This window comes from Oncorhynchus tshawytscha, linkage group LG03, assembly GCF_018296145.1.
Source record: "Oncorhynchus tshawytscha isolate Ot180627B linkage group LG03, Otsh_v2.0, whole genome shotgun sequence".
Taxonomy (NCBI): Eukaryota; Metazoa; Chordata; class Actinopteri; order Salmoniformes; family Salmonidae; genus Oncorhynchus; species Oncorhynchus tshawytscha.
This window is the reverse complement of record NC_056431.1, coordinates 19,882,023-19,909,299: the sequence shown is the minus strand read 5'-3', so window position 1 is coordinate 19,909,299 and position 27,277 is coordinate 19,882,023. Positions and strand designations below refer to the sequence as shown.

Sequence of the window (27,277 nt, the reverse complement as noted above, 5' to 3'; positions counted from 1 at the left end):
ACCCACCCATTGACTTGAAAGGGGATTACTGTTCTAGGAATTATATTTCTATCTATTCTATGGCTCACTTTGCTGTACCATACTGTTGCTGTACCATACTGACTGGGTTGTTTGACATGGCATGAGTGTCTACAACACTGTCATGACAGTTTCTAAAGCCACACAGTTGAATAAAAAATGACGTATCCAAAAAAGGATGTCACCACAATTGGCCCTTTAGGCATGTAACTTCATTTGACATGACCTGACATTACATGGTATGCTGAGTACATTACATTGCCAATAAACGTTGTCACTGTTTTAATCCCTGAGGTTTTCCCGACCACATATGACCTGACTAGGAAAAGCACCGGGCCGGGGTCCTAGTTATAACACAGTATCTCATGTACATGTTGGTCCTGAAAGAGGCCAGTGTTCATATTATACACTCAAGGCAGGTGTCCTGGGACACTATCGCCTAAGGCTTGCTTATGGGAGGTCCAGTCCTGCAACTATTATTAGCTTAGAATTTTGTGGCAAACAACTTTGGCACCAGTATGCCTCTATACAAGTAGGTCACGTCTGGCTAAGATGGGCATTGGGGCCAGTAACCGAAAGGTCGCTGGTTTGAATCCCCGAGCCATCAAAAGACACATTTAGGTTGAATGCATTCAGTTGTGCAACTGACTAGGTATCCCCTTTCCCATCTGAGTGCTGATCTAGGATCAGTATACCTTTTAGATCATAACAGACATAACACGATTACATGACCCGGTGGGACCTGATTCTAGATCAGCACTCCTACTCTGAGACACTAGGAATACTGGACTTTTTCAACCTGACTATTTATTGGTAATTTAAAAAATAAATAAACTACTATTACTTATTATATCTTACTAAGTAAAGATTCAGCCTGCTAGCTAAGACCAGAAGGGGGTACTATTCCTTCACTTTTGTACCTGTATCGGCTTTGGACAGGTCTCTTTTTAAATGTAGAAATTGTAGACAGATTTACAGATTGATATCCAATACATTAATCCTAAAACACAATTAAAACACATAGAGGTTTTACTTACACACTTAAAGCCTATTACACTGCAATAACAGTTTTCGTAGTACATTTGATTGAGAGTATGAGTCTATTAATGATTATGTAATGATGTAACGGAGTACTGTAGCGGTACTTGCAGGGTAGCTAGCTGCCAATATCTTTAATTCTCGTCACTCAGAAGGAGGATAAAGAACCTTATGATCCAGATAAGGGCCTTTTCAGCTCTGGAGTGATGAGAAGAAGGCCCAGGTCAATTAATCAAAGGCTTATCCCTGTCTAATTGTGCCAATGAGGCAGAAGCTATGAATGGATTTGAGGCAGACCTGACGTGCCGATAGCCACCACCTCGGAGAGAGGATGAGAGGCAATTAAATATTCATGCCTGTCACTCACCTCATGCGGTGCGAGTGGGTCTCTCTCTCTCTCTCTCTCTCTCTCTCTCTCTCTCTCATACACACACGCTCAACTTGATTCTATTCTATTCGATTCAAATGCTTTTTGTGGCATGACAAAAAGCAATCATATGTTGCCAAAGAGGAGATAAGGTGGAACAGAGGAATATATATCTCTCTCTCTCACATTTGATTTCTCAGGCTACCTCTCCTCCCTCTCTGCTCCCTCCCTCCCTCTCTCCCTGGAGTGACTGACGTGGCTATCCCACAGACCTGCTCTCTCCTTTCTTTCCCAGGCAGCTCCATTGAGATGCCACTCTGTTTTGTTTTGTGAATGACATCCGTCAAAAGACCCTTTTCTCTTCATTGCGACTTCTACAGTCTCAACTAAGGGGCTGCGTGAGGGAATAACAGTGCTCTGGAGGAACATGTGAAAAATATCTGTCACTTCACCATTGTGCTCTTCTGTGCTCCCATATTTCAAATGTGCTCTATTCACCTCGGTAAACACTACAAGTGGTGAAACGGGTGATGTTGAAAGCTTGACTTATGCATAGTCCGAATTAACGTAATAGATTAAGAGTGTTCCCTTTCATCCATGTACAGAAGTCACTATACCTTCTGTTCAACCCTATATTATTTGTGTAGCTTCCCCTACTTGCATTCTCTCCATCTCAGAAGTCAATCTTAAAAGTGAACACCACACAATCCAACTGAACTTCACTCCCTAACAAAATAACTCCATGCTGCACTGCCATTGACAGTAGAAGAGCCCTGACCACTTCCCAGTGGGCTGCTGTTAGCTCTCTGTGCTTGTGGTGGGAGCGAGAGGATCGACAGTAATGGCTGCCACTGATGTGAAGTGACAGAGCCCCGCACTGTGTGCACCAGACGCCACGCACCAGTGCCCTGTCCTCCAGTCATGTGCCCAGGAATCGCTCTCCCTCCCACTGTGCACCAGTGTTATGCAAGCAATCAGAGGGCACTACTTCCTGCTAGCACAGCGCTAGCACTAGCATGTTAGTATCCTCTCTCACTACTACTGCACATTAGCATTAGCCTGCTAGGCTAATTCAAAATAAAGGGAATTGTAACAGGATTTGTCTCAGTATCAATGCATGGCCATTGTGTTGCATTCCCTGCCCATATGTTTTCAATGGCTTTGGCAGTGTTGATACTGTAAATTAATTCATTAGCGCCCAAGCCAACAATGCAGCGCCATGGTGGCTTTGCCTGAAGCTACTGTTGTCACATTGCATAAAGCATGACTCAGGAGTAGTTAGCATTTTTACACATGCATGACCCTTGGGAACCCATTTGGAAACAGGGGGGATGTGGTAATTATGTAATAATAAGGCACACGTGGATGGAAGGAGTCATGAGGAAGAAGCTCCTTCATTTGACCAATAAGAAGGCTCAATGCACTGTACATTGGCAAATCCTAAGGTTATTTAACAAGCGCTTTACTGCCTTTTGGCATCTGAATAACCATTACGCGCAACTGAAATAAGCCATTTTCAAAAGGTCACCCTTATACATATTAGGGGTAATACACTGAGTGTACAAAACATTAGGAACACCTTCATAATATTGTGTTTCTCCCTTCTTTTGCCCTCAGAATAGCTTCAATTCGTCAGGGCATAGACTTTACAAAGTGTCCAAAGCGTTCCACAGGGATGCTGGCCCATGTTGATGCCAATGCTTCCCAAAGTTGTGTGAAGATGGCTGTATGTCTTTTGGGTGGTGGACCATTCTTGATACACACAAGAAACTATTGAGCCTGAAAACCCCACGAACGTTGCAGTTGTTGACACACTCAAGCCTGGCACCTACTACTATAACCCTTCCAAAGGCACAAATCTGTCTTGTCCATTCACCCTCTGAATGGTACACATACACAACCCGTGTCTTAATTCCTTCTTTAACGTGTCTCCTCCCCTTCATCTACACTGATTGAAGTGGATTTAACAAGTGACATCAATAAGGGATTATAGCTTTCACCTGGATTCACCTGGTCAGTCTATGTCATGGAAAGAGCAGGTGTTCCTAGTGTTTTGTACACTCAATGTAAACTTGCGTTTTATCAAGGCAATTTGATTAATTTGCCTGGCTATGCATGTGTATAGTGCATTTAAATGGAGTTGATCTAACATTCCAACTGAATGCAGGTATTGTGGGAAATGTCCACATAGGGGAGTAGTGGGACAGCTCTTCCACCAGTGCTTTGCAGCATGCTCAAATTTTACATACAAACAATGAAGATCAACTTTGGATTGGAATTTGGTCAGATTTAGTACTTAGGGATGCTCTCTAAATGCCCTCTTTTCTCATTCCAAGATGCCAAATATGGTCTTAAAATCCCTCTGTTTGAACGTTTCTCTCTGATTTTATCACATGCCAGTTGCTGTGTCCAATGCCTGAGGCGAGGGGAGGGAACATCTGTCAGTGATAGGATGTTATCAAGAGACTTGAGGACAGACAGTGGTGTTGGCCAACCGTTTGTCATACTTCCAGGGACACAGAGGCTGGTGTGTGCGTGTGTGTTTGTGTGCGTGCGTGCGTGAATGCGTCTGTGTGTGTGTGTGTGTTGGGGGCAGAGGTAGTGGACTCAGCCGCTGTTTGATCACGACTCCGTTACAAAGTATTGGATTCACACCTGCCGCTCCATTAACCCCGTACCCCCTCCCTAGTCACCCACACACACACACACACACACACACACACACACACACACACACACACACACACACACACACACACACACACACACACACACACACACACACACACACACACACACACACACACACACACCCATATCCCCCACCCAGCCTACCCATCACAGCTGTGCCAGTAGTGACATATGGTCCAGGCAGCCTGCAGCATTGCTCAACTCTCCATACCAGCCCCCCTCTACTCTCCCTCAGGTCTATGGCTTTCATTCTCCCTCTACTCACCCACAACCCACCATCCACCCCTCCTTGCAGTGCCTGAGCACAGTTATCTGTCTATTTCAGTCTTAGCCACTTTTGCTCCTACTCTTACCTTTGACTACAGTTTGCTGGATGCCGAAATCCAGTACAATTGACCTTCTTGTTAGCTATTAGAATGACCTTATGAATGAGCTTATCTCTGACAACACTCAAGGGAGCCAAGGTCTGCATGCCAGTATTCAATCTATTTTTCAATTGAATGAAATGGATTGTTGACTCGCCCATACAAAAACCAGAATACCCAGAGACAGAAACTCCAGAACAGAAATTGGGAAACACTGCTATACTGCATTACAATTACAGACATTGATAGACAATTAGCATGCTATCTTGCTCCCTGCAGGTTTCAAAGCTAGACGACTGCCCCTGTGTGAGTGTCAGTGCGGGCCCCACATGCCCTCTGTCTGGTCTGCCAGTGTTGTGTGCCAACCTGCCTTGTGTGCCCACTCATGAGCATGGCTACCAGGGACGGTGCCAAGGCCGTGTCAAGTCCCCAGCTGCAGCGCCACTGTCCTAACCAGCTCCCCCTCCCTCCCCCACCTCCTGTCAATCCAAAACTGCCACGCAGGCTATAAATAGTGCCCAGGTGTTCCCCCTCGCAACCAGAAAGGGCTGTGTGTCAGGGTGTATGTGTGTGTATGTGTGTAGGGGGGTCTTTTCCATACACGTGTTGTGATGAATTATGTCTGAATGGGGACACAGTGGAGATGAGGGGGGAGTGGGCTGTGGAAATTACCATGTTTAGCATGCCATGATAGACTAGTATTTATGTATGGTGTTTGAGATCAGTTTTGAGTCAGAGTTTAATGTGATCTAAACGGCCTCTCAGCTGCTCTGTGAACTTTTTGAGTTCTTATTCCTAGTCAAAGTCACTACTCTCATTGAGGAAAATCGGCAACTCCATGCCTTAGACTCAACTGAAGTCCGGAGCAATTACTTATTGATGAAGTAATACTACACTTAGATTATCATAGCATTTAGCACATACAGTATACTGTATATTGATCACATTTCTTTATATTACTATTTTATGTGTAACGATACATTTAATTAGATAAGTGCTCGTGAATGCAGAAAGGAGCTCTGGTGCAGCAAGGAAACAGGGTAGAGAAGAGTGGATAGATACATTTAGGGATGTGTCTGAAGTCTTGTGAATGCATTTATCAGTTAATTATCCAAAAATATAGCAACTATTACGCTTATGACAGTGTAAAAGGCTTGGAGACAGATGGCTCATATTATTAACATGTTATATAGAGTATATCTGTGTTCGAAGGGTTTTCCTAGAGTGTTATGGTCCAATGATGAAGTAAATTAGATTATATTGAGAAATAACTAAAAAGAATGTGGATGTTATAAACACATGTTAAAATTTGGTCTGACGCATTTTTAACAGTGAGCTCGCAGTGTATCATAAAAAACTATATAAACAGCAAAGCAAGGTCTTTCCGTGCATATAATTGCTCATATAAAAGGGCAGGCGATAAAGAAACAAGCTTGTATGCATGCGGGTGCAGGACTCGTACAGATTGGGTGTCTTTTAATACATGTTTCATTGAGGAACTCATTCCGTAACTGGCAATATATCTGTCCTTGGCGTAAGATGCATCTCACAACATACTCATTAGTATGCCCTAAGTGGAAAACACAAGCATAATCAAATACACACTTGATTTATGGTGTGTGTGTCCCTGATTATGTAAAAAAAAAAAGAGGTAAACGTCAACAAAAAGAATCCTGCCACCGATAGCACTGAGAGATGTCTTCCGGCTTACTGGGCTATGGGGGATTGTATGGAGTGCTGTGCTCTGCGCTGTGCATCCACTAGATATGTCTAGCGCAGTAGACTGCATGTTATGTATGTTGGGGGGGTGTACGATCGCCTGCAGTGGGTGTATATGCTGCTTTTAATCAGGGCAAGGTGTCTGGTAACATGGCTGAATACAAACAGTGCAGCTATTCCCTCCGCAAGGCTATCAAACAAGCTAAGCGCCAGTACAGAGACAAAGTAGAATCTCAATTCAACGGCTCAGACACAAGAGGTATGTGGCAGGGTCTACAGTCAATCACGGACTACAGGAAGAAACCCAGCCCAGTCACGGACCAGGATGTCTTGCTCCCAGGCAGACTAAATAACTTTTTTGCCCGCTTTGAGGACAATACAGTGCCACTGACACGGCCTGCAACGGAATCATGCGGTCTCTCCTTCACTGCAGCCGAAGTGAGTAAGACATTTAAACGTGTTAACCCTCGCAAGGCTGCAGGCCCAGACGGCATCCCCAGCCGCGCCCTCAGAGCATGCGCAGACCAGCTGGCCGGTGTGTTTACGGACATATTCAACCAATCCCTATACCAGTCTGCTGTTCCCACATGCTTCAAGAGGGCCACCATTGTTCCTGTTCCCAAGAAAGCTAAGGTAACTGAGCTAAACGACTACCGCCCCGTAGCACTCACATCCGTCATCATGAAGTGCTTTGAGAGACTAGTCAAGGACCATATCACCTCCACCCTACCTGACACCCTTGACCCACTCCAATTTGCTTACCGCCCAAATAGGTCCACAGACGATGCAATCTCAACCACACTGCACACTGCCCTAACCCATCTGGACAAGAGGAATACCTATGTGAGAATGCTGTTCATCGACTACAGCTCGGCATTCAACACCATAGTACCCTCCAAGCTCGTCATCAAGCTCGAGACCCTGGGTCTCGACCCCGCCCTGTGCAACTGGGTACTGGACTTCCTGACGGGCCGCCCCAGGTGGTGAGGGTAGGCAACAACATCTCCTCCCCGCTGATCCTCAACACTGGGGCCCCACAAGGGTGCGTTCTGAGCCCCCTCCTGTACTCCCTGTTCACCCACGACTGCGTGGCCATGCACGCCTCCAAATCAATCATCAAGTTTGCGGACGACACAACAGTGGTAGGCTTGATTACCAACAACGACGAGACGGCCTACAGGGAGGAGGTGAGGGCCCTCGGAGTGTGGTGTCAGGAAAATAACCTCACACTCAACGTCAACAAAACTAAGGAGATGATTGTGGACTTCAGGAAACAGCAGAGGGAACACCCCCATCCACATCGATGGAACAGTAGTGGAGAGGGTAGCAAGTTTTAAGTTCCTCGGCATACACATCACAGACAAACTGAATTGGTCCACTCACACAGACAGCATCGTGAGGAAGGCGCAGCAGCGCCTCTTCAACCTCAGGAGGCTGAAGAAATTCGGCTTGTCACCAAAAGCACTCACAAACTTCTACAGATGCACAATCGAGAGCATCCTGGCGGGCTGTATCACCGCCTGGTATGGCAACTGCACCGCCCTCAAGCGTAAGGCTCTCCAGAGGGTAGTGAGGTCTGCACAACGCATCACCGGGGGCAAACTACCTGCCCTCCAGGACACCTACACAACCCGATGCTACAGGAAGGCCATAAAGATCATCAAGGACATCAACCACCCGAGCCACTGCCTGTTCACCCCGCTGTCATCCAGAAGGCGAGGTCAGTACAGGTGCATCAAAGCTGGGACCGAGAGACTGAAAAACAGCTTCTATCTCAAGGCCATCAGACTGTTAAACAGCCACCACCAACATTGAGTGGCTACTGCCAACACACTGTCAATGACACTGACTCTACTCCAGCCACTTTAATCATGGGAATTGATGGGAAATTATGTAAATATATCACTAGCCACTTTAAACAATGCTACCTTATATAATGTTACTTACCCTACATTGTTCATCTCATATGCATACGTTGATACTGTACTCTATATCATCGACTGCATCCTTATGTAATACATGTATCACTAGCCACTTTAACTATGCCACTTGGTTTACATACTTATCTCATATGTATATACTGTACTCGATATCATCTACTGTATCTTGCCTATGCTGCTCTGTACCATCACTCATTCATATATCCTTATGTACATATTCTTTATCCCCTTACACTGTGTATAAGACAGTAGTTTTTTTTTGGAATTGTTAGTTAGATTACTTGCTCGTTATTACTGCATTGTCGGAACTAGAAGCACAAGCATTTCGCTACACTCGCATTAACATCTGCTAACCATGTGTATGTGACAAATAAAATTTGATTTGATTTGATTTATATGTATTACACTTTTATGTCACCCATATTGTGCTGGAAGTCCTGCTACATGTCTATAATATTACAGCTGGTCATACGGTCAAACATGGTCATGTGACCAGCCGGTGACCCTCACACACATACAGTACCAGTCAAAAGTTTGGACACACCTACTCATTCCAGGGTTTTTCTTTATTTGTACTTTTTTCTACATTGTAGAATAATAGTGAAGACATAAAACTATGAAATAACACATATGGAATCATGTAGTAACCAACATAGTGTTAAATCAAAATATATTTTATATTTAAGATTCTTCAAAGTAGTAACCCTTTGCCTTGATGACAGCTTTGCACGCTCTTGGCATTCTCTCAACCAGCTTTATGAGGTAGTCACCTGGAATGCATTTCAATTAATAGGTGTGCCTTTTTAAATGTTAATTTGTGGAATTTCTTTCCTTCTTAATGCATTTGAACCAATCAGTTGTGACAAGGTAGGGGTGGTATACAGAAGATATCCCTATTTGGTATGGGAAGAACAGCTCAAATAAGCAAAGAGAAACGACAGTCCATCATTACTTTAAGACATGAAGGACAGGCCATCCGGAAAATGTAAGAACTTTGAAAGTTTCTTTAAGTGCAGTCGCAAAAAAACATCAAGCGCAATGATGAAACTGGCTCTCATGAGGACCGCCACAAGAAAGGAAGACTCAGAGTTACCTCTGCTGCAGAGGATAAGTTCATTAGAGTTAACTGCACCTCAGATTGCAGCCCAAATAAATGGTTCAGAGTTCAAGTAGTAGACACATCTCAACATCAACTGTTCAGAGGAGACTGCGTGAATCAAGCCTTCATGGTCTGAATTCGCACACACGCACTCACACACGCTCGCACGTACACTCAAATTCCTTATATTAAGCAAACCAGACAGCACAATTTTCTTGTTTTTTACGTTTACAGATAGCCAGGGGCACACTCCAACACTCAGACGCCATTTACAAATAAAGCATTTGTGTTTAGTGAGTCCGCAAGATCAGAGGCAGTAGAGATGACCAGGGATGTTCTCTTGATAAGTGTGTGAATGGACCCTTTTCCTGTACTGCTAAGCATTCAAAATGTAACGAGTGCTTTTGGGTGTCAGGGGAAATGTATGGAGTAAAAATAACATAATTCTCTTTAGGATTATAGTGAAGTCAAAGTAGTCCAAAATATAAATAGTAAAGTAAAGTAGAGATACCCCAAAAAACTACTTAAGTAGTACACACACACACAAATCAGTGCTATACCATGCATAGCCATATCATATTTAGCTTATGTTGACTGGACTCAATTGTTTTTGGTATCTTTTAGTTGCCACTGTATTCAACTAACCATTAGCAGAGGTGATTTGATTCTGATGAAATGTAGAAGTTGAAATGGTGCTGGAATAGTGGAGGCAGCTCCTGTTTCCTTTTCGACTTGCGGTAACTCTCCATTGTTCTAAGTCAATAGTTGTTTAAAAGGTCCAAAAATGTCAGAAACATTAACTGCTTGACCATGCTGTAGGTCATGTAGCTGTTTGTTACAGGCTAAATGCTTTGTGGACTTCACCGGACAGAAGTTGCTCTCTGTTGGTTTGATGAAACAAAGGTGTGGTGGAATTTATTCTACCACTTGTTCTCTAATTGTCTCTGCCTTTAGGCCTATATATCACGGTGTCAAAGAATATGTACTAACAGGTTCAAAAGCAAACAATGTAATTATCACAACACATACAGTAAGTTGTAATATGGCTCTTTTTTCATGGCTTAGCTTCCCTAGTTATTTTTGCCCACGCACCACTACTGCTCAGTGATACACATTTCAAGATACTATCCATTATGGTCTTCAGAAAATATAGCCTAATGCATTGTGCGTATTGACCTGACCTTGTTTCTCTGTGCATATGCAGGTACACCCTTTGTTGATGCGCGAGCGGCGCTCCGAGTTGCACAGGAACAAGCTGCTGCGGAGGACAGTCAGCGTTCCTGTTGAGGGGAGGCACCATCCAGAGATGGGTGAGTAGGCTAAGGGCCCTTCAATCTCTCTGAATTCTTTCTGATAGAAATACAGTCAATAGAATAGGCTTGGAGCCTCTGACCATAAAGCACAAATGTAATGTTGCACTTCCTGCTTTTACTTCCTGCTTTACTCTTATGGGGACCCTCGCAATGGTTGCCAGTCCACCCATTAAGGCGTCATTGACTTGAATGCGGAGGCCCGTTCTACTCCTTCTAGTTCTGTGTTTCTGACTCTACCTGTCATGGGCTGCTCTTACCTTTCTCTGCCTCTCTACTTCTTATATTTTGTGATTCTGTCTTTCTTACTGACTCTCTGACTCATTGTCTCTGCCTCATTGCCTTACTCCACCTCTCTCACAATGTCTCAGCATTGATACACTCCCATCGTCCACGAGGGAAACTCTCCCCACAACAGTCTTGTGGGGATACTGAAATAGGCCACTCACTCCGTATTTGACATGAACCTGTCCAGGTCTGACACAGCACTACTCTCCTATAACGGCACAGGCTACACAGGCCTACTGACTCCAGAAGAGTGATGCTCATCACACTCTAAGCATGTCTATGGTATAGCATATGTTATCCAACAGCCTTCCATTGAGAACCATCTGCAGTGAGAGCCCATCCACCCTGATGAAATGCCCATACTGAATGAGATGGATGCCCCACCGGCAGCCAAGGCCCCCCAGGCAGCCCATTAATGAGCTGATTAACAGAAAGCTGTCATGCTGTCATCAGAATTCCACATTTACAGAGTCACTGTCAAGGGAACTGCTTGTGACACAGTGACCCATTTCAGAAAGACTGTGACCTACTGCATAACTTGGAACTGAGATAAGTTAGTGAGATCATCATTGGGATAATCCCAGAGTGAGAGTCGATTGGATGCAAGCAAGTGAGTAGATTAGATGCAAGCAAGTGAGTAGATTGGATACAAGAAAGTGAGTAGAACGGATACAAGTGGATTGGATAGTATAGTGAAAATCTATGTATAAAAAAATCTTTGAAAATCCATTTTGACTAGACTTCAAAAAAGAAAAATAGGACACAAAGGCATGAAATCAAAATGCCAGGCTAAACTGTCCAATGATATGCAAGATGGAGATAGAGTATCGTTTGCTATGGGGGATGAGGTCCAATAGACCTTCCGATGTTGTCCTCTACTCACTTAAGTGCTTCATTCCAGGGACACATACAGTACAAGTCATAGATTACTCTTGTGTTACAAAAAAACAAGGTTGAATTTGTATGCATCAATTGTGTTTATGTACTGTCTCTATACTTCAAATGAATTTTCATGTATCATCGTTTTGATAAATGAAGACACTTGACAACAATCCCAGCTGGGTCCTGATGTAATAACCATATCTGATGAAGACATTTGGCTCTGCATCTATTATTAGGGACGCATAGGACATTTCAATACGCTCTTTGGATTGGATACGGAAAGTTACTCAGATGCAATTAGTCTACTTCCCCATCCACTTCCTTGTATTGCAAGGAAATGGTTAAAGTTGGAGCAATCAACATGCAATTAAGGCATTCATCTTGGTAGATAATTGCAGTGTGCTGTAAATGTTTTATGCAAATATCTATTGTAATTAGAACTTCAACCTAAACGCTATCCACAGAACTTCTGCCTGCAGCCACACAGACCAAACCAAAATGTTTGCTCTGTGCGGAGCTGTCCAAGGTACTGAAACAGCTCCCATCGGTGGTTGATTTTAGCCCATGTTGGGCCCTCTGTCCATGGTGTTGAAACACCCTATGTACCCTGGACACATTTAGGTACATACAAGGTACAGTAGTTACAATAAGGAGACAAAGGCCTCCCGAGGGGCGCAGCAATCTAAGGCACTGTATCGCAGTGCTGAGGAGCCACTAAAGCCTGGGGTTCAAGCAGCACAGCTTGGCGCATCATGTTTTGAAGGATGCATGTCTTGACCTTCGCCTTTCCCGAGCCCGTTGGGGAGTTGCAGTGATGAGACAAGATCGTAACTATCAATTGGGGCGAAAAAATGGGTAAAAAAATAATTTTATGAAGAAAAAAAAATGATTAGGGAGACAGTTTGTGTGGGGCAGTAGGACAAATAGTGGAGTACCAATAGTGGAGTATAGGGGATCTTGCTTGAATAGCAGTTGCTGCATTATGGTGGAGGTACTGTATCTATACCAAGTTGAATTGTTGCAATTGCAGTAGCATCCATAATGAAAACTATAAACACTATAGAGTAAAAAGTGGTAGTATGTTGTGTACAGCTGCAAAATGTTATATGCTACGTTTCTGTGTCATTCAGCCATAAACGGAAGTTATTGAAACTGTGTAGCTGGGGTTGTTTCTGTACTGTAGCATGTTTGTGGGTTGTTTGTGTGTTTGTTTTACTGGCAGGGTAAGTTCCATTTGTGTTGACTTGTCATTTCGAGCAGCTCAAAGAGCTGGTCTGACCACAAAACCCCTGTTTACCATATCAGATGTTAACCAAGTTAAACTCAGGCTGTTTCAAGCAGACCACCATAGTCCCTGAGCCCAAGGAAGCAAAGGTAACCTGCCTAAATGATTACCGCCCCGTAGCACTCACGTCGATAGCCATGAAGTGCTTTGAAATTCTGGTCATAGCTCACAAAAAACACCATTATCCCGGATACCCTAGTCCAATTCGCATACCGCTCCAACAGATCCACTCCACACTGCCCTTTCCCACCTGGACAAAAATAACACCTGGAGCGGGTCGAGAGTTTTAAGTTCCTTGGTGTTCACATCACCAGCGAACTATCATGGTCCAAACACACCAAGACAGTCGTGAAGAGGGCACGACAAAACCTTTTCCCCCTCAGGAGACTGAAAATATTTGGCTTGGGTCCCTAGATCCTCAAAAAGCTGCACCGTCGAAAGCATCCTGACTGGTTGCATCACCGCCTGGTATGGCAACTGCCCGGCATCTGACCGTAAGGCGATACCGAGGGTAGTGCGAACAGCCCAGTACATCACTGGGGCCAAGCTTCCTGCCATCCAGGACCTATATAATAGGCGGTGTCAGAGGAAAGCCCATAAAATTGTCAGAGACTCCAGTCACCCAAGTTATACACTGTTTTCTCTGCTACTGCATGGCAAGCAGTACCGAGGCACCAAGTCTAGGACCAAAAGGCTCCTTAACAGCTTCTACCCCCAAGCCATAAGACCGCTGAACAATTATTCAAATGGCCACCGGACTATTTACATTGACATATTATCTATGCATAGTCACTTCACCCCTACCTACATGTACAAATTACCTCAACTAACCTGTACCCCCACACACTGACTTGGTACCGGCACCCCCTGTATATAGCCTCATTATTGTTATTTTATTGTGTTACTTTTTTTCATTTTTACTTTAGTTTGTTTGGTAAATGTTTTCTTATCTCTTCTTGAACTGCACTGTTGGTTAAGGGCTTGTAAGTAAGCATTTCACGGTAAAGTCTACACTTGTTGTATGCGGCGCGGCGCATGTGACAAATAAAGTTTGATTTGATTTGATAGAGCATGGTCAGTGAAGGGACTTGATTATGTAATTAGTGAGAGAAACAATCCTTTTAAATCTTTATTGGCACTGAAGTGCACGCTCCTGATCCTATTGGGTCTCTTGCAATAACGTTCAATAACATTCAAAGAGGTGCATTCTGGGCTAATAGAAGAAAAATATTTTTTTTCTCTCTCTTATTAACCTCATCAAAATTGGATGTGATTAAATGTGTTACATTTTGAAATTGACTTTCACCACGGCTGCTCAGTCATTGAGAGGAATCCATGTTATCTGAATGAATTAACCTCAGGCTAAATCACAACCATAATGTAGCTAGCTAACTGCTTATCTGATTGATAGCCTTTGGCTGAATGGAAATTCAATGTAAAAACATAACGTGTTGTTCGTATTTTCCTCCATTATAAACTTGTGTTCTCCATCTTCTTGGACAACATTGTCATTTTGATATTTTATTTATAGGAGTTGTTCCACATCCCATCTTAAAGGTACAACACTAGCGTGTATAACTGAACTAATTTCTCCTCCAATAACTTTAAGGAAATGAATCATAAATAACAGTATAAATTATGGATTTTCCCCAGACTTTTAACTCATTAAAACAGCATGCAATGTCTTTGAGGTTCCACCAGGGACAAAAAAACTGTCAGGGTAAGAGTGGAACCCAGAAGTGGTTCATGTTTGCAGCATACTCCAGCAACCACCGCTAACCTATACACCTCATTACAGTTACCTTCCATTTTTTAAATGTTACCTTTTTTTAACTAGACAAGTCAGTTGAGAACAAATTTAAATTTACAATGACAGCTAACTGCCTTGTTCAGGGACAGAACAACAGATTTTTACCTTGTCAGCTCGGGGATTTGATCTAGCAACCTTTCGGTTACTGGCTCAATGCTCTAAACACTAGGCTACCTGCCACCCCAAATGCATGTGCGTAGTTTGTATTCTCTAGCATTATATATTAGATTAGTGAGTATGTTACTCAGATTTCTCTTTGTTTTGAGCAATTCAGCCTCTGTTGACCCCAAATTTCTACAGCAACATTACGCAATACGATCCCATTAGCCAACCCCAATTATGCTATTCTCTGTTTGCTACCACATGGGAATACCAAAGGACACTTCAATATGTTTTAATTGCAGCAGGAAGCATACATAGTACTGTAGCAGTATCAACAACAGTATTGTTTGTTTTAGTGAGACCTTTAGTACTATATAAAGTTAACAGTGCAGGATGACAGGTAGCCTGTCAGTCTGTCACTGAGGGAACTGTAAATGCACCCCCAAAGCTGCCGCTCGTCTTTGCAGAGATTTGCTGAGTCATCTTGCTGTCTTAATGTTGGAACTCCGAATGAATACAAATGGAGCGCTACTGTAGCTTTGTTTAGCGGTTCGTGGACATGAGCAGGGGAACACTCACTGGGGAAAGGGGGAGAGAGAGAGAGAGAGAGAGATGATTAATGGAATTGTGTGCTCACTCAGCTAGAATCAATACTGTTTTCTGGCAACATTTTACATCGCTGTTCCCACACTTCCATCGAAATGACGTATAGCTACTTCATGTGGAACAACTAATCAAATTATTTTTCACTTAAAGGGAAGATTGTAGAATTATTCTTCCAACTAAAGGTCCCAATACGGCGTGCTGTATCACTTTACATTTGTATTTTGGGAGAAATGTATATTTTAACCGAATTTGACCAAAGTCAGGTCGGAAAGGCGTTCGGAAATGTGACATGAAGAGGAGCACTCCAGGAGTAGGAGTGAAACCACATAACACAGTGGAGACTCATATCATACAGAGTCCTATTATTGTTTAAAAATATCTATTTTGGAACTCTGAATAAAGACAATTTATCATCTGACCATATCATCTGATTTTTTACTCTGTATCAGCTCATTAAAAAAAGAACACTAATACAGCTCGCATTCTTTTAGCATAGCCCCCATTCCACCCCTGGCTTGCCCCTACTAGCTAACCACTAGCAGCCTTGAAGCACATCACTTATTTGCAGTTCAGCACATCAGCATTTCTCGTACTGTTACAAAACCAAGATAAACCTTTACCATCATAGTAGACATTGAACATCTATAACCGAACTGGCTAAAACTCTGTTGTTGGCCGATTGTAGCTACAGCTAATGCCATGCTAACCTGAGTGCTACTACTAGCAGCAGTAAACCCAGGTATAATGGCTAAAACAAACATTGACTACCATGATATCCTGCAAAAAAAGATGAGGCAGTTCAGTGTGTACTGCCCCCACCAACAGGCCCCTTCTTGACGTCAAAGCCGTAATGTTTTGTTGGTGTAGGAGTTTTTAATAAATGTAATTCAAATAGCAAAATATGTGTATAGTTAGTTTTTAATCAACTTTTGCATAAAGAACTTTTGCATAAGATGGAATATCATCAATCTACATTGTTAGATTTGTGGAAATATATTGTGCAACCTTCCCTTTAATATGCGTAACAACCAGCAGTGTAGAGAGTGCAACTACACAGTACATATGTATTCCTTGGGGCTGTATATTATTGAAAAATTAGGCAAATGTGATTTAAAGATAACGTTTTTATAATCAACATCTTAGCTACAATACATTTTTCAAGATGGGTCTTTTAGAATCCTCTATGTAATTGAAATGTTGACAAAAAAATAGTTCCCCTTTAATAACTGATTACTGATCAATTTATCAATTACTAGGTACCAGAAATGACATGTTAAGAAATGGAGTGAAGCACCATTGTAAATACCATGCATCAACTGGAAAATAGCTTTTTATGCAGAGCAGCTATGTAAATGTCGACATTATGTAACATCAAGTGCTCACATGTCCTGTGATATATCCTGAGGATGAAATAGAGCAATAACAATAATAACAGCAGTAGCAGCACAGCTCCTGGTTTGACTGGCAGTTGTCCATGGGTCTCTTGTGTAGGCTGGTTTCTCTTCCTCAGCCCTGAGTGTGTTAGTCAGCTTTCATACATTGGTTGGCTGTAGTCTTAAAAGACCTCATCTCTCTGCACTGAGACTAGAGTCAGGGATTTACTGCCACTTTCTTCAACTTCAATTAGACTCGGTCTCAAATAGCCACCTGTCCCTTTAAATAGCTGGGCATCGGCACGCAATAAACGACCTGTTTCAAATAAACACCGGGTCTAAATGAATTGTTTATGAGGTTACCATGGACACAGCTCTGATTTTCCCACAGTCATCTGCATTACATGTTTAAATGTTTTATTCTATCATCGTTGCTATCCATGGCAACACCTAAAAGAAAACACATCAAATTCAAGCTCACAGTGATCAAATTCGCAGAGCAAAATTCAGGCGAGGCAACAGCCAGGCATTTTGGAATTGATCCAAAAAGAGTGAGAAAATGGCTGTCAAAAAAGTTGAACTTCAACGTTTGTCTGAGGTGGATCAGAAGAGGGCGAGACTGCAAGGTGGGGGTAGAACAACATGTTTGCGAGGAGCTGGAGGTGGATAGACACCAGGCTCAAATGGAAATCTGTCTCTTATAAGCGCCGGTTGTGTTCAGTGATTTAAGCAAATAAACACCTGGGCTATTAATTGAAGTTATACCTTAAGTTTCTTTGACCAAAGCCTGCTCTCCCCGAGGCCCAGAGGAAAAGAAGATGCCAACTTGGTAGTAGTCATCTTCTTTTTGCTGAGCATGTGAATTGGGAGTCTTTGGGCGGTGCAGTGTGCCTTTCGGTTTCACTTAGGAACCACTGGTGTAGATGAGAGTAGCCATTGACACACAAACAAGCATGCAAACACAAATACACACCAACACACACACACAAACACACCAGTGGCGTACTCTAGGCAGAAATCCGTTGATGGCAGGGCCAGCAAAGATGTAAAAGTACAAAGTAAAAATAAATGCTATAAATCAAATTCCTTATATTTAGCAAACCAGATGGCACAATTTCCTTTTTTATTACTTTTTTTTGACAGCTAGGGCCAACTACAACACTCAGACATAAGGAAGCATTTATGTTTAGTGAGTCCACCAGATCAGAGGCAGTAGGGATGACCAGGGACATTCTCTTGATAAGTGTGTGAATTTGACCTTTTACCTGTACTGCTAAGCATTCAAATTGTAACTAGTACTTTTTGGTGTCAAGGAAAATATATGGAGTAAAAAGTACATAATTTTATTTTGGAATGTAATGAAGTAAAAGTAGTCAAAAATATAAATAGTAAAGTATAATAATACAGTTAACCTAATTCACCCTTCATTTATGTTTGATTTGGTCTAAACCGTTTATGTTCTGGTTCAATTTGACCCATACAGTAAGCGCAGTAAGTACATCAAGAACATAAATATATAAGTTTAACCTCCCAAAATGTATTTTCCAGTAGCTTAGAAAGCAGCTTGTTTCAAGGACAAACCATTTACAAGTTATACAGTGCCTTTGGAAAGTACACAGTGGCCTCCATCATTCTTAAATGGAAGAAGTTTGGAACCACCAAGACTCTTCTTAGAGCTGTGCGCCTGGCCAAACTGATCAATCTGGGGAGAAGGGCCTTGGTCAGGGAGGTGACCAAGAACCCAATGGTCAATCTGACAGAGCTCTGGAGTTAATCTGTGGAGATGGGAGAACCTTCCAGAGGACAACCATCTCTGCAGCACTCCACCAATCAGGCCTTTATGGTAGAGTGGCCAGACGGAAGCCACTCCTCAGTAAAAGGAACATGACTGCCCGTTTGGAGTTTGCCAAGAGGCACCTAAAGATTCTCAGACCATGAGAAACCAGATTCTCTGGTCTGATGAAACCAAGATTGAACTCTTTGGCCTGAATGTCAAGCATCACATCTGGAGGAAACCTGGCAACATCCCTACGGTGAAGCATGGTGGTGGCAATATCATGCTGTGGGGATGTTTTTCAGCGTAAGGGACTGGGAGACTAGTCACGATCGAGGCAAAGATGAACGGAGCAAAGTACAGAGAGATCCTTGATGAAAGCCTGCTCCAGAGCGCTTAGGACCTCTTGACAACACAGGAGTGGCTTCGGGGACTAGTCTCTGAATGTCCTTGAGTGGCCCAACCAGAGCCCGGACTTGAACCCGATCCAATATCTTTAGAGAGACCTGAAAATAGCTGAAAGAGCTTGAGAGGATCTGCAGAGAAGAATGGGAGAAACTCCCCAAATACAGGTGTGCCAAGCTTGTAGTGTCATAGCCAAGAAGACTCAAGATGGTAATCACTGCCAAAGGTGCTGCAACAAAGTACTGAGTTAAGGGTCTGAATACTTATGTTAATGTGATATGTTTAAAAAAAATGTTAATACATTTGCTAAAATGTATAAAAACCTGTTTTTACTTTGTCCTTATTGGGTATCGTGTAGATTGATGAGGGGGAAAAAAAACAATTTAATACATTTTAAAATAAGGCTGTAACCTAACAAAATGTGGAAAAGGTCAAGGGGTCTGAATACCTTCCAAAGGCACTGTATAGACCAGGCCTGGGCAATTCCAGTCCTCAGAGGCCTGATTGGTGTCACACTTTCCACCGTCCCTAGCAAACACAGCTGATTTAAACTAATTGCATTTTTAACTGAAGATCATGATTAGTTGATTATTGGAGTCAGGTGTGTTAGCCGGGGCTGGGGAAAAAGTGTGACACCAATCAGGCCCCCATGGACTGGAGTTGCCCAGGCCTGGTATAGACCAAGGTCAAGGTCAAATTGCGTGGGTCAAATTGCGGGTCAAATTGACCCAGAACATCATGGATGTCACTATTCCGGTAGCGGGTCTAAATTAATTGTAAAACATGTAATTATGGGGTCTACTGAGTGGCGAAGCGGTCTAAGGCACTGCATCAGAGTGCTAGAAGGGTTACTACAGACCCGGGTTAATTTCCGGGCTGTGCAACAACCGGCCGTGGCTCGGGATAGGGGAGGGTTTGGCCGGTGGGTCTTTACTTGGCTCATTGTGCTCTAGCGACTCCTTGTGGCAGGCCGGGTGCCTGTGGACTGAGGCCGGGTGCCTGTGGACTGACCCCCGGTCACCAGTTGAACAGTGTTTCCTCCGACACATTGGTGTGGCTGGCTTCCGGGTTACGCTGGCGGGTGTTAAGGAGCGTGGGTAGGCGAGTCATGTTTCGGAGGACGCATGACTCCACCTTCGCCTCTCCTGAGCCCATTGGGGAGTTGCAGCGATGAGACAAGATTGAAAACGGGGGTAAAATACAAACAAACAAACAAACAAACAAAAAAGTATAATTTTGTGTTTTACCAGTTTGAGACCCATTCTTAAGTAGATGAACGGTCATGGTGGAAGAATTGCATTAATTCGTATTTTTGTGATTTTCAAACTCTAAGTGAAGTGTTAAATTGACAATAGTCTGGTGGGTGAGAATATTATCAATTGTTAAATTGTATATGAAGAACAGTGCAGCTTGGAATTGACATAGAGGCAGGGAAACGAAACGTCCCAAAAAATGACTTTTGCAAATTCTCCTACAGAGTCACAAGCAGGTAAGACGTGTTGACAGGGATGGACTAGGAATGAAAAATGGCCCTGGACCTTTTGACTCTGGACTTTTTGACTGGCACACCAAATCCCCCCCAGCAATACACCACCACCCACACAACCCACGCCACACTTTATGTAAACAAGATTACTGAACAATATTTATAACAATAACTTTCGTCAAATATATGTAAAATAGGAGGAGGCTGGCTCTGGCACTGGCAGGAAGGTGGCAAGAATCTCTGGAACCATCTGACCAGTAAAATAAATAATACAGGAAGACATTTGTTGGTGAAAAGACTGGTGAGTAGGCAAGTCATAGAATAAAATTAAAATAAACATATTTCCTACCTCCTTAAATGAGCAATTTCTGCAGAAGCTCACTTCTCTCATCAAGGCCATCTATAACCAGGTTACTGTCCAGGGCCATTAAAACATCTCGCTCAGTAGCCATGAGCATAAAAGCCTCCAGGTGCTGTTGAGATAGATTGCTCCTGAGCCTACTCTTGATGAATTTCAGAGTAGAGAAGCTCCGCTCACAAGCTACCTGGGTTACTGACAGGGGAAGTAGTAACTCGTAAGCAAGGCCCAGGATGTGGTATGCGTCGTCAATAGGTTGTACTGACTAAGAATACGGTAGCAACACACTGGACAGTCCTTGTGAGATGAACAGCTCTTGTTCACCATCTCCACCTCGTCTTCATTTCCTTCAGGTCCATGATCCTCCATAGTCCTGGTTGTGTATTCTTCAAATCCCGATTGTTTTAACCTAGTCCACTGTTCGGCCAGACTCATGAGCTCACTCTGTAAATTGAAACACCGTTGCTCTGCTGTAAAATTTGATCAAACATTTGCTTAGTTCTTGAAGGGCTGTCTGTGGAAGGTCACTGGCACTGGATGTTAGCTGACTAAAGTTTTTAGGGTCCAGAAGAGCCATGTCGGCATACAAAGTGCCATTACTCAGAAATCGTTGATGGATGCATTCTAGAACTATATCCAGAATTTGATTATGGACACCAATCCTGTATGCACTCTGCCACAGTAAAAAAAACATCTTGTGCCATCTCTTCAGGCATGGTCTTCTTGCAGGAACAGGATGAGGAAACAGAACTGGAGTTAGAAACCACTCTGCCAACAAAAAGGGCTTGAAAGACCCTTTTTGTTGGCAGAGTGTTTTCTAACTCCAGTTCTGTTTCCTCATCCTGTTCCTGCAACTTCCTGTTGGCCCACTGAACAAATGTGTCTGCAGCTGCCTTGACTTATTCAAAATCTCTTGCCATTCCTTTCAGCAGCTCCTCTGTAGACACAACCATACGATGCACAGACAGAATGTCCATTCCATTTGTTTGAAGATATTTTGAGACTGGTGAGGTGACCTGAAATATTCTGAGGAATATCGTATCGAAGTATCGTTTCATACTTCAGCAACCCCTCAATGTATCCTTGTGCCTTGACCCGTGCAGTAGTGTTGATGTTTTTCTGATCTTGTATGGTTGAAAGAGTGAGAAGGACATCAACATACAGACCCTCATCTGGATTTCCAAAAGCTCCAAAGACCTTTAAGGCACTATTTTAGCCCACCGGGCGTGTCTCTCCAATTGGAGCAAGACGTCTGTGTCTTGTGTTCTTGCTCTCCTTCTCCCAAATGTTCATCCTCTGGTAGGATTCATGGAAGAACACAGCTATGTTGTTCGCGAGAGAAAAACTTGCCAAGACGCTCTCTGTTGTGTCTGCCAAAACAAGGTTCAAAATGTGTGCAAAGCACCACACCTGATTGGTGGACTTTCCAGAGAGCAGGGCAGAGAAGCCTTTATACTGGCCTTGCATACTGGAGGCTCCATCAGTGGAATTGCCAATGCACTTGCTGATGTCAAGCTTCATGTTTTCCAGTACTTCACACAGTACCTGGACAAAGTGTTGTCCAGTGGATGCCTCGCATTTCACCACAGCCACAATTTACTCATGGGTGACGTTCGTCACATATCTGACTATGACAGTGACTAGTGTCAATCTGGACTGAAAACATACCAGCTTCCTGGATTTCACTTGCTATGGTGGCCTGCATTGTGTGTTGGATGGTGGTAATGATGTTATCGATGGTAGTCTTTGATAATAGAGTTTTATTTATTTATTTTATTTTATTTAACCAGGTAGTCTAGTTGAGAACAAGTTCTCATTTGCAACTGCGACCTGGCCAAGATAAAGCGTAGCAATTCGACACATACAACAACACAGAGTTACACATGGAATAAACAAAACATACAGTCAATAATACAGTAGAACAAAAGAAAACAAAAAGTCTATATACAGTGAATGCCAATGAGGTAAGTTAAGGAAATAAATAGGCCATGGTGGCGAAGTAATTACAATATAGCAATTAAACACTGGAATGGTAGATCGGCAGAAGATGAATGTGCAGGTAGAGATACTGGGGTGCAAAGGAGCTAAATAAATGCCAGTATGGGGATGTGGTAGGTAGATAGATGGGCTGTTTACAGATAGGCTAAGTACAGGTGCAGTGATCTGATCTGTAAACTGCTCTGACAGCTGGTGCTTAAAGCTATTGAGAGGGTGTGAGTCTCCAGCTTCAGAGATTTCATGGGTAGCAGAGAACTGGAAGGAAAGACGACCAAAGGAGGAATTGGCTTTGGGGGTGACCAGTGAGATATACCTGCAGGAGCGCGTGCTACGAGTGGGTGCTGCTATGGTGACCAGTGAGCTGAGATAAGGCGGGGCTTTTACCTAGCAGAGACTTGTAGATAACCTGTAGCCAGTGGATTTGGCGACGAGTATGAAGCGAGTGCCAACCAACGAGAGCGTACAGGTCGCAATGTTGGGTAGTGTATGGGGCTTTGGTGACAAAACGGATGGCACTGTGATAGACTGCATCCAGTTTGTTGAGTAGAGTGTTGGAGGCTATTTTATAGATGACATCACCGAAGTTGAGGATCGGTAGGATGGTCAGTTTTACGAGGGTATGTTTGGCAGCATAAGTGAAGGAGGCTTTGTTGCGATATAGGAAGCCGATTCTAGATTTAATTTTGGATTGGAGATGCTTAATGCGAGTCTGGAAGGAGAGTTTACAGTCTAACCAGACACCCAGGTATTTGTAGTTGTTCACGTATTCTAAGTCAGAGCCGTCCAGAGTAGTGATGCTGGTCAGGCGAGCAGGTGCAGGCAGCGATCGATTGAAAAGCATGCATTTAGTTTTACTTGCGTTTAAGAGCAGTTGGAGACCACAGAAGGAGAGTTGTATGGCATTGACGCTAGTCTGGAGGTTAGTTAACACAGTGTCCAAGGAGGGGCCAGAAGTATACAAAATGGTGTCGTCTGCGTAGAGGTGGATCAGAGAATCACCATCAGCAAGAACAACATCATTGATGTATACAGAAAAGAGAGTCGGCCCGAGAATTGAACCCTGTGGCACACCCATAGAGACTGTCAGAGGTCCAGACAACAGGCCCTCCGATCTGACACACTGAACTCTATCAGAGAAGTAGTTGGTAAACCAGGCGAGGCAATCATTTGAGAAACCAAGGCTGTCGAGTCTGCCAATAAGAATGTTGTGATTGACAGAGTCGAAAGCCTTGGCCAGGTCGATGAATACGGCTGCACAGTAATGTCTCTTATCGATGGCGGTTATGATGTCGTTTAGAACCTTGAGCGTGGCTGAGGTGCACCCATGACCAGCTCTGAAACCAGATTGCATAGCAGAGAAGGTGTGGTGGGATTCGAAATGGTCAGTAATCTGTTTGTTAACTTGGGTTTCGAAGACCACCTTAGAAAGACAGGATAGGATAGATATAGGTCTGTAGCAGTTTGGGTCTAGAGTGTCACCCCCTTTGAAGAGTGGGATGACCGCGGCAGCTTTCCAATATTTTGGAATCTCAGACGATACGAAAGAGAGGTTGAACAGGCTAGTAATAGGGTTTGCAACAATTTCGGCAGATAATTTTTGAAAGAGAGGGTCCAGATTGTCTAGCCCGGCTGATTTGTAGGGTCCAGATTTTGCAGCTCTTTCAGAACATCGGCTATTTGGATTTGGGTAAAGGAGAAATGGAGGGGGCTTGATTAGAGAGCCTCTGCCCCCTCTTGACCCAGACTCATGCAGTGTTTTGCTTTTCTCTATGCAGGCAGTGAGATGATCTTTCATACACATGTCATACTTTCCCAGCCAAATGATCATCTCTACAAAGTTGCCATGGTCAATGCTGCTGTCATCTAGCGTATAAGCTGCTTCAGACTGCATGCCTCTGTAGCTCAGATCCCTCTTGCCTAGGACTTTAACAACATCTATAATGCGCTCTAGCACTTGCCTTCTTCTGTTCACTTGCTCTCTATGAGCAGACATCTGACTGCCGATGAACAGGCTCTCAATGTTACCTTTGGAGGACCTTAGAAAGTAGGCCTCAGCTTAACCTCTATGCATAATGCTCTTCTCATGCTCTCCCACTCTCTGATGGATATGCTTCCAGTCTGACATTCCATTCATGAAAGGGCTGTTCTCTGTGGGCTTTGCAAATGCCATACAAATGAAGCAGAATAAAGCATGGTTCTCTTCACTGTATGACAGCCTCTTCCTGTTGGTTCCATCTTTACAAAATAAAACCTGCATCACAGACTTTTCACACTTTTGTTGGGGGTGGAAACTAAAAAACATATCTAGGTCCCCTGACTTCGGCCTCTTAAAATAATCCAAAATTGGGGTGGCAGTGTCATCCTGGCTCTGGCTCAATCCACATCTGTCCACTGCAGATGCACTATCCTCAACCTGGATGAGTAATTACTATAAATTAGCATATTAGTTCAATATTATAACATTAATTAAAAGGATAATGTTAATATAATAGTATAATGTTAGTATAATATTAATATATTAATTATACAATGTTAGTAGATTCATATAATAGTATACTATATACCACTAGTATAATATTAATTCCAATTGGGCAATACAGCAGTTTAAGAAATACACAAACAATATTTATAATTTTTGTAGGTTTTGCAAAACCTTGACAAACAGTTGAATGGGTATCGCTGGGCTCAATGGGCTGCTCTCTCTGCTCTCTCTCCTCTACGCTGCCAGTGCCTTCAGGCTCACTAGGCTGACATGATTGACTGGTAATGGCGCCAAATTAATCATTTGTTATTTTAAAACATTTGGCTGCTTCAGCCTCAGGGACTTCAACCTCTTCTCTCCGATTTTCAGCACCACCTTTACGTTTTTTCTCTGTTTGTCCATCTTGCTCCACTGCACTATTTATCCAAATGTCACCTCTTAACAGAGATGGAAAAGGGGCAGGGCCCAGGTAAATTTAGAATGGACTGGACCAAAAGTAATTGGCTGGGAGAGAGAGGCTGACAGATGTAATACCCAACCGCAGTGTCAGTGGGCCGCCAGCCCACTCGCCTGGGCTAGTCAGACACACAGCACTTGGTTATTTTTATTTAAGCGGGGGCTGGGGTTATTTATATTTTGCGTTGCATCGGCCCCAATTGTCAAGCGGAAAATTCCCGGTGCTCCAGATGGCCAGTCCGTCATTGCGTGTTGATGTCTATATAGTATCAGAAAGTTTCCAAAGGACCTATCCAAACAACTCTTAAAAATGACCCGTTGAGCTGTTTTTGGCAGATGACCCGTTGAACTTTTTGGCAGAATTACTGTGATTACTGTCAACACTCAAAGCACTTATATTTAAACTCAAAATATGCCATTCAGTTTTTTAATGCATTTTCTTACATTTATAATGTTCCTTCAGACCTCCAGGGGACCATGACACAACGTCCCAAGAACATCTTATAAATGTCTTTGGGGACACCAGGAACTACACAAATATTCCAGGGGACCTGACACAATGTACTAAGAACCTTCAGGGGTCAAAACTGGAGCTATAAAAAGGTCCTCCAGAGAGCGTTTCCTTGGGGCCATTGCACACGAGTAAAATGAAAGTCATGAGCACGTCCGAGAAAGGTCCTGACATGGTCCTCAGTGACATCCTGGGAACTAGACAAAAGTACCAGAGACTCTGGGTTCACGCCCAGACTCTGTCGTAACTGGCCGCGACCAGGAGGTCTGTGGGGCGATGCACAATTGGCCTAGTGTCATCTGGGTTAGGGAGGGTTTGGCCGGTAGGGATATCCTTGTCTCATCCTGCACCAGCGACTCCTGTGGCAGGGCGGGCACAGTGCACAATAACCAAGGTTGCCAGGTGTTTCCTCAGACACCTTTCTGGGTTGGATGTGCACTGTGTTAAGAAGCAGTGCGGCTTGTGTATCGGAGGACGCATGACTTTCAACCTTTTTCTCTCCCGAGCCCATACGGGAGTTGTAGCGATGGGACAAGATAGTAGCTACTTACAATTGGATACCATAAAAAAGGGGTAAAAAAATAATTGAAAACTAAAAAAATCAAGTGGATAAAGCAGCATATAAACATGGTCTCTTTTTTGCATTCTTGAGTAAGGCAGCTCCAAAATGCAGGTGTTTCAGCCTAGCTCAGTGCTTTCTGTGGAGGGACAGCCAGTGGAAAATATTTTTAGGGGTTGGTAATCTTCTCTAGTTGCGATTGGCTCAGTGTTTTGTCACTTATGGGGACACTATGTCATCTCAAAATCTACTGGGAGAGCTAGAAAATTCAAGCCCCCTACGTGCTACCATAGATTTACATTAGAAGTGCCCATCCAAGAAGGCTCAAGGTCATTGGCCACAGATAAAATTACAT

At 43.3% G+C, this 27,277-nt stretch overlaps 1 protein-coding gene across 7 annotated transcripts in view; it reads left to right on the top strand.

Annotated features, from left to right (window-relative positions):
- The window catches only part of LOC112229665 (ras/Rap GTPase-activating protein SynGAP-like), a 112,956-nt gene that overhangs the window by 19,793 nt on the left and 65,886 nt on the right, over window positions 1–27,277 (top strand). For all 7 annotated transcript variants that reach the window (XM_042311662.1, XM_042311650.1, XM_042311653.1 and 4 more), the window contains exon 3: window positions 10,442–10,547. In XM_042311662.1, coding sequence (XP_042167596.1) covers window positions 10,442–10,547 — 106 coding nt within the window. The remainder of the gene's footprint in view (window positions 1–10,441; window positions 10,548–27,277) is intronic.